At 40.6% G+C, this 7,298-nt stretch overlaps 1 protein-coding gene across 1 annotated transcript; it reads right to left on the bottom strand.

Annotated features, from left to right (window-relative positions):
• Window positions 1–2,373: 2,373 nt before the first annotated feature.
• On the bottom strand, window positions 2,374–7,298 carry prpf38a (pre-mRNA processing factor 38A). Its single transcript, XM_028011958.1, has 10 exons — window positions 7,100–7,298; window positions 5,894–6,053; window positions 5,666–5,787; window positions 4,750–4,835; window positions 4,484–4,594; window positions 4,285–4,391; window positions 4,183–4,209; window positions 4,011–4,102; window positions 3,139–3,187; window positions 2,374–2,757 (listed from the first exon to the last, which is right to left on the bottom strand). The coding sequence occupies exons 1-10, from the start codon at window positions 7,227–7,229 to the stop codon at window positions 2,712–2,714; spliced, it is 930 nt and encodes a 309-aa protein (XP_027867759.1). The 5' UTR covers window positions 7,230–7,298; the 3' UTR covers window positions 2,374–2,711.

Genomic DNA, 7,298 nt, shown 5'->3' with positions numbered 1-7,298 from the left:
CTGCAGCTTTTATTTGTGCAGAGGAAGTTGCACTTGTCCGATTGCTGGTAACACTTTTGTTGTAATGTTTACTCACATTGGAAACACTATCATTAGGCCTAATATCATCGTTATCCAACCCATGATTAATATCAGCACCACTAATTAAATGACCAGCACTTTCATTTTTAGGTTCATCGTTTTCTTTTGATTTAACCCACCTTTTCACATTTTCAGCAAATTCATCAGTGAACAACATTTTTGCTTTAAACCATATTTCATGTTTTTCTTTCTCCTCAACCGGCAATAAATTCATTAATGAATCATGCATGCATCTTATTTCAACACACAAGTCAATGTACCCATCAAGAGACGTTTGAACTTCTGAAACCAAACCATTTTGCATCAACTCTTGTATCTTTTTCCTTAAACTGCTAGCTTTATCTAGCTTAGCCTTTCTACTAGCTTGCAATCGATCTAACCGATCAGCAATTGCTTTAGCAGAAAGTTTAACCACTCGTTTGCCCGTTTGTGTGTCACAACTGCTGGTCAGAAAGTCCTGGTTGTCAGCAGTAAATGGCGCACTAGCACCCGCTGGTAAATCCACGTCCGCTATGCAATCTTCCATAATAAAAGTCCGTCAGTCAATAGATTGCAACCAGTTAATTGATACAAAGTTAATTGTTCCTCCACTTCAGCAACCAATGCATTGGATTTATGCCATTATGTGTGCACACGTTTAGATTTAGATTCAGATGGCCATCTTAATAAGTGTAGCGCTACACATACCTATTCGATGCATGCATTTCAAATCCAGCAACAAGGAAATCCAGGTGTCCTCCTGAACGCCGATCCTGTCCGACGTCACCCCAGGCTGCAGATGAGCTGATGCCAATCAGCTGACGCTCCGTTCCCAACAAACAGGCTCCGTCTGCGTCCCTCGTCGTAGACAAACGCCATCCAAAGTTCCTTTCCCACGATCAGTTCTTGTCATAAACAATTTTTGACTTTTATGTAGAGGCTAAGCCAAAGCTTTAAGCCCCTGAGGTGGTACACCGGGGTAAAGTTGACACGCCGATCACTTATCCGCTGATTGAAATGAGAGCCGTCCTTGATGTTAGTCCAGTTCATCCATTTATTTCCATGACTCGGCAATCATCATCTTATTTCCTTTGTACAACAAGTCATTCCTCTAACATGTTGTCAATAACACCTCTAACATAGTTCCAGCGATCCACACAGCATTCATTCAATAGCATTGCGTTGTTTTGCGTTGCGGTCAAAAATTGTTTCCCCCTTTCGGGTGGAACACACCTCCTGTCATCAACACCGCATGCTACCTAAATAGACAGCTGACAGATCATGTGACCCAAACCCTTTAGAATACAGAAAGGCACAATCTGCTCCTACAACTGCAACATATAAAAGACAGTGTAGTTACACCGTATGATTTTGGCAAACAATATTCTTAAACTCATACAAAATATTATTCTCCACAAAACTTCCTTTATTTCCTGCCTACAGCAGCTGCAATATATTTGCTACGTAGATTAAAGATTCATGGTCTCATTATTTGACATGGTTGTTTTGTTCAAAACCTTTTGGTTTGCTTGAGCAGAAATGGTGTAGTGTCTGTTTGTTAAAATGTTTAACTTTTACCACCCAAAATCCCCCCTACTTTCAAATAGTTCACTTTTTTTTCCAAATAGTTCACATCAGCCAGAACCCCAGGCTGCTGTCCGTGTCACGCTGCATTGATGCAGAGAGAATGCAAAAGGAGCCCCAACCGATGTCTCAGTGACCTGACATTTCTGTTTAAGAGCTCCTTTTTTATTGTTTTAGTGTCATATTCAAATATTCTGACACAAAGTTTGGGGTTTGATTCTCTGGTTCTCAGATTTAGTAGAAATTGAGGCTGGAAACGTTTCACACTGATGGATCTGTGGACGAGACGTTTCACTTTCTGAGTCGAGGGACAAAAACGGAATTTTTTCACATTAGTTAAATGTTTTAAAGCTGAAGCTTCATCATCTCAGATGCATTTTCCTTCATGTGACCAAGAACAGAATTACTTCAGTTCATTTACCTGAGAATAAACTTCATTAACTCATCGGTTAAAAATAACATTTCAATAAAACTGCACAAATAAAAACCTAAAAGAATCTTCGGTTGATCACTTGCAATAAAATAAAATCAGCAAAGTTTACAGAACATATTTATCCCAACAGAAATTCATTCAATGGAATGCTGTATTCATAAATTAAAACACAAACAGGATCAAATTCAACTTAATTAGATTGTTTACCAACATTTGTAAAAATTGAGATCCATCTTTAAAAACGACTTCAGCTTCCTAAAAAATTGCAAAAGGCGACACTAACCGTATTACATCCATCATCTTTTCCAATATTTGTTTTATTTCACCTGAAAAGTTCCCATTAATTTACTCCAAGCATAAAAAAATCATCTTATATCAAGGTTTTTATTTCTGGGATGTTTTCATTGTTCAGAAACAAACAAACAAAAAAACATTTCACTATTTACAGTTTTATCTGAGGCGCTTTAAGCATCTGGAGAATATTGTTTTGTTTGGTTTCCAGAACCATCAGAGGTCCAGATTATCAGAACCTGAAACTGCTGGAATAAAAATAAAAAATAAAAATGTCAAGTGGAAGATTGAAAAAAAGAGTTTGGGTGGATGAGAAAGTAAAAAACGTTGGGAGGGACTGAGGTCAGTCGTTTCCTCTCCGGCTCTTCTTGTGGCTCTTTTTGGAGCTTCTGAGGATAAAGCAAACAGAACCTTCAGTCCAACAGAACCAGGAACAGAAATCAGGATTTTACTGATTTTAATGGAAAAACCTGAACGAGCCTAAAAACAAAGTGGTAAAAATACAGTTTATGAGATAAACTGAGGCATAAATCTACACAAACACAGGAAACGTAACTAACATTTAACCGCTTAGGTGTTTTAAATGCTTTAATTCTAATATGAAATATGAAATAATACTGCTAATGTTTTAAACTGGAACAGCAGTTTAAACCCACTGGTTTAATGGGAACCAGTGGGACCAGGAGTTTCTGCTGCCAACTGAAAATTATTTCTGTTGCTAAACTTGATTCAGATGAAATCTGCTGGAGACGGAAGCGATCCGGACTCACCGCTCCGGGGTTTTGGAGTGGCTCCGATGTCTGTGGCTTCTGTGGTGACCTGATGAACAAACCAACAGCTCTCATTTATTTCCCATCATGCAGCAGGAGAAAACATCTGCTGCTTTAATATCTGAACTCAAACTGAAGCTGCAGGTTTAAACTGTTAAAACAAAACAAAGTGAAAGATTCAACTGCAGCAGAAAAAACATCCTGAGATGCATGAATCAAGGAAATTAATTCATATTTATCTAAAATAAATGTGGACATTTTGCGTTTTATTTTATTTAAAAAAGAAAATTAATCAACATGTTGTCATTTCCTAGTCATTTAATGCAGCACATCATACATTTATTTTCTCCTCTTATAAATCAAAAATACTGCAGGAAAGATGACAGATCTGCAGCTGATTGGCTGAATTTAATTATGTAATAAATTAAGATCTTTAAAATACATTTCATTATTAATTTGATGCATCAGGTTAAAACTGTTGGATGTTTAACCAACATTTATCACAGCAGGATTATTATCTAGACCAGATGTAAGGAGGAACGGATCTGGTTCTGGTCATGGACCTGGTCCGGTCCGATGGAGCTAAAACTGAAGGACGGATCAGATTTGGATGAATTTAACCTGAGAGGCATCAGAACCGGGACAGAACCGGGACAGAACGGAGAGCGTTTCTGTCCTGATGACTTCCTGCTGAGAAATTTGTCGACTATTTTTGCTAAAAGTTGCAGCCAAAGTTAAATGTGAGTCAATCTGTCCACACAGCAGCTATTCTGCAACAGAATGCAGCTGCAGTGGCCTAGTCAAAGACCAGACCTTTACCCGACTGTAATGCTGTGCCTGGACCGTCAGAGAGCAGAAAGAGCAGAACCTACCGGGCGATTTGGAGCGGTGCCGCCGGTCCCTGGAGCGGCTGCGGTGCCGTCGCGGGCTCTTGCTGCGGTGGCGCTCTCTGCGAGGCGACGGGCTGTTGGGACGAAACAAAACACGTTTAGAGTCCGAGCAGAACCCAAACCGCCGTCGGGTCAACGGAGTCGGGGGTCGAACCTTCGTCTCTTGGGCGATCGGCTCCTCCTGAAAGGCAAACGGTCAGGTTAGCGTCGCTGCGGCAACAGATCGGCTCTGATCGATAAACGGGCGACAACGAACCGGCGAGGAGAGCGGCTGCGTCTGTAGCGAGGCGACGGCGAGCGCCGAGGCCGGTCGTTGTCACGGTGACCGCGCCTGTGGGGCTCCGGGCTCGGCAGCCTCTCGAACTGCAGACCAGAGAGGAAGAGAAAAATGTTAAATCTTGAAAGAAAGGAGAAACTTCAAGGTTAAACGTCTTTAAAGGGCAGAATCATGTGACCTTCTCCTCTTCCTCGTCCTCTTCCTCGCTGCTCTCCACCTCGTCCAGGTCTTCCTCCAGAGCGCTGACCCGCGGGTCCAGCATCTCGGCTTCCTCCAGAACCTGTCTCTTCTGCAGCACACAGAACAAAATGGAGTCACCTTGACTCGGACCAGAGCGTGAAGAAGAAGAAGGTTCAAACACACAACAGGAAGCAACTGGAAAGAACTTCCTGTTTGAACCGACTTGGACCGGACCGGGCCAAACGGCTGGACGGACAAACGGACCTGAAGCCGCGGCAGGATGATGTCACACACTCTCTCTGCATGAAGCAGCTCATCGATGAACTCGTCAACGTGCATCAGCTCAAACTCTGGAGGAGGAACACACACACACACACACACACACACTAAGAATGAGTCTGGTTCTGTCCCAGGTCCAAAACTAAACAGGTTTCAGGTTAGAGGATGAACCCAGCACCACTCCAGTAAAACCAGTAAAGACTCAGCTGCTATTAATAACCTGTAGCTTTTGGATGAAAATCCAGAGATGAAATGTTTTGACACGTTTGAACTCAACCTGCTCCACTGGCACAAAGTTTCAGTTCAGATTTTCTTCTAAATGATCTCTGAGTTTTTTTCTCCAACTCGTCTCTTTGCTGCTTCAGCTACAAAACATTCAGACATAAACCAGGAAGTAATCGCTGCGTCAGACGCACCGATCAGATATTAATATCTGTATCGGTCCTGACGTTATGGCTGAGGGCAGATCTATTCAATCTATTTCTATGCTTTATTATTTGACTGAAGGTTTATTTTTGTATTTTTACATTTGACCAAGATAATCAACTTATTGTTTTAGTCAGTTTCATTTTCTTTATTATTTATTTTACAGTTATAATCTTAACTGCACTGAATAAATTAAAGTTATCAGATAAATTTGTAATCCAAAACATTTTTATGACTCTGTTTAAAACAGAAATGTTTTAAGTTAATTAGCTGTTTTTCAGTATCAGATCAGCCGGTTCTGATCCTCAGACGTCAGCAGTGAAAAGGCGGATCAGTGCATCTCTACATTACATCACTGACATAATTCATGTGTAAAAGAAACCAGATGTGTGTCAATCTAAAGAATCTTTTGGGCTTCCTGTCTTTTCCCAGAATTCCTCTCGGTTCCGGTCCCAGTGGATCTCCACCAGCTCACCTCCGTTCCGGTTCTGACTCTTGATCTTCCTGTAGTCGTTGTAGAGCGGCTCCAGGTACTTGTAGCAGTCCACGGCGGTGCCGGTCAGCCTCATGTACATGGCTCCCAGCAGACGGACGTATCTGAGGAAACAGAAAGGAAACGTTTCCTCTGAGCTTCATGGACCCGCGGCCGGTCCGGCCGACCTGCAGCTTCTCTTGAAAAGCCTGAAACCTGGAGGAATCTCACTTAAAATCCTCGTTTTTGATGAACTCCACGATGATGTCTTTCTCCGGCTGGATCTGGAGCATCTTCAGCGTGAGGCAGAGGAACGGAGTCGGCTTGATGTTCCCGCCATAAACTCCTCCCACAAACTTCAGCTCCATGGCTTTGTCCACCACCAGCTCCGCTGCAAACACACAGACACCAAACTGAATTTATTTAAACCAAAACCATCCGCTGGAGGAGAGACTGAAGTCAGAGATAAACCCATGAAACATCAAACTGGGAGAGAAAAACTAAAACATTGCAGAATAAATAAATATGATGCAAAACAACAAGAAACGCTGTTACTTCATGTTTAGTTTATTTAGTATCAAGATAATTAACTGAGTCCATAAATCAAGTGTTGCTTTTTTCAGCAGAATCAGTGCAATAATTGTTCTTAACTAAATAAAGAAAACTAACCCTGTTGCACAAAGTTTATTTCTGTGTACAAACTGCTGACATTCTGACTATTTTACTAGATAAAGGAAAAATTCCACCTAAATCAAGAATAAAGTTTTATCTGATATTTATTATAATGTAAAGTTTCTTGCTTGTTGTTTTATGTTTTCATCTTATAAAGCAGTTTAACTTATCTTGTTAAATTGTCCTTGACTTAATATTATTTTCTATCTGCTGAACCTTTTGAACGTCAAGTGAAGAAGCAACAAACAGTAAATATAAATGCTGATATTTTATCCTTTTATAACATACAGTACCAACTGTAAGTATTGGTTTAACTTTCAAGTTGAAAAATGTGACATTTCTTGGACGGTACCGTTTCCACCTTTACTTTAATAAAACTGATGAAGTATTGCTGCTCTTGCTTAGATACTTTCTATCCACCGCTAATTAGTTTGTCATTTTACTTTTGCTGCCTGTTTTCTATAATTTTCTGATTATTATTGTTTCTCATTTCAGTTGAAAAAGCTCATAATTTAGAAGGAGGCTGGTTTACATCAAATCCACTAAATGTATAGAATTAGAATGTTTCTCAACAGAAAAGGAAATTTAGTACCATATTAACTTAAATTAAAAACAACTATTTTACAGAAAACGTTAATAAAAAATGTAATGGGTTGAGTAAACCTGTATTTTAACCATAATTACCACCGTCAAGCAGCCCTGCAGGGGTTAAATGAAATCTCGTTGAGGTTAGCCTTCAGGGAGCTAACATGCTAACTCACTGACCGGTCAGACCGAAACATTCCTCCTTCCAGTATTTGGACTCATAGATTCGGGTCCGGATGATTTTCTCCACCAGGTACTGTGGGTTGGTTCCGTGGATGCTGTTTGCATCTTTAACGGTTCTGTTTGCCATCGGAGGGAAACTCTGCTAGCAACGAGGCAAACACAAGCTAATCGAGAATCACTTCCGGTTCAGCTTTGT

The sequence above is a fragment of the Xiphophorus couchianus genome, unplaced genomic scaffold, assembly GCF_001444195.1.
Source record: "Xiphophorus couchianus unplaced genomic scaffold, X_couchianus-1.0 Scaffold1000102, whole genome shotgun sequence".
NCBI classification, from domain to species: Eukaryota; Metazoa; Chordata; class Actinopteri; order Cyprinodontiformes; family Poeciliidae; genus Xiphophorus; species Xiphophorus couchianus.
The sequence above is the reverse complement of the archived record's forward strand: the minus strand, read 5'-3'. Positions and strand labels throughout refer to the sequence as shown.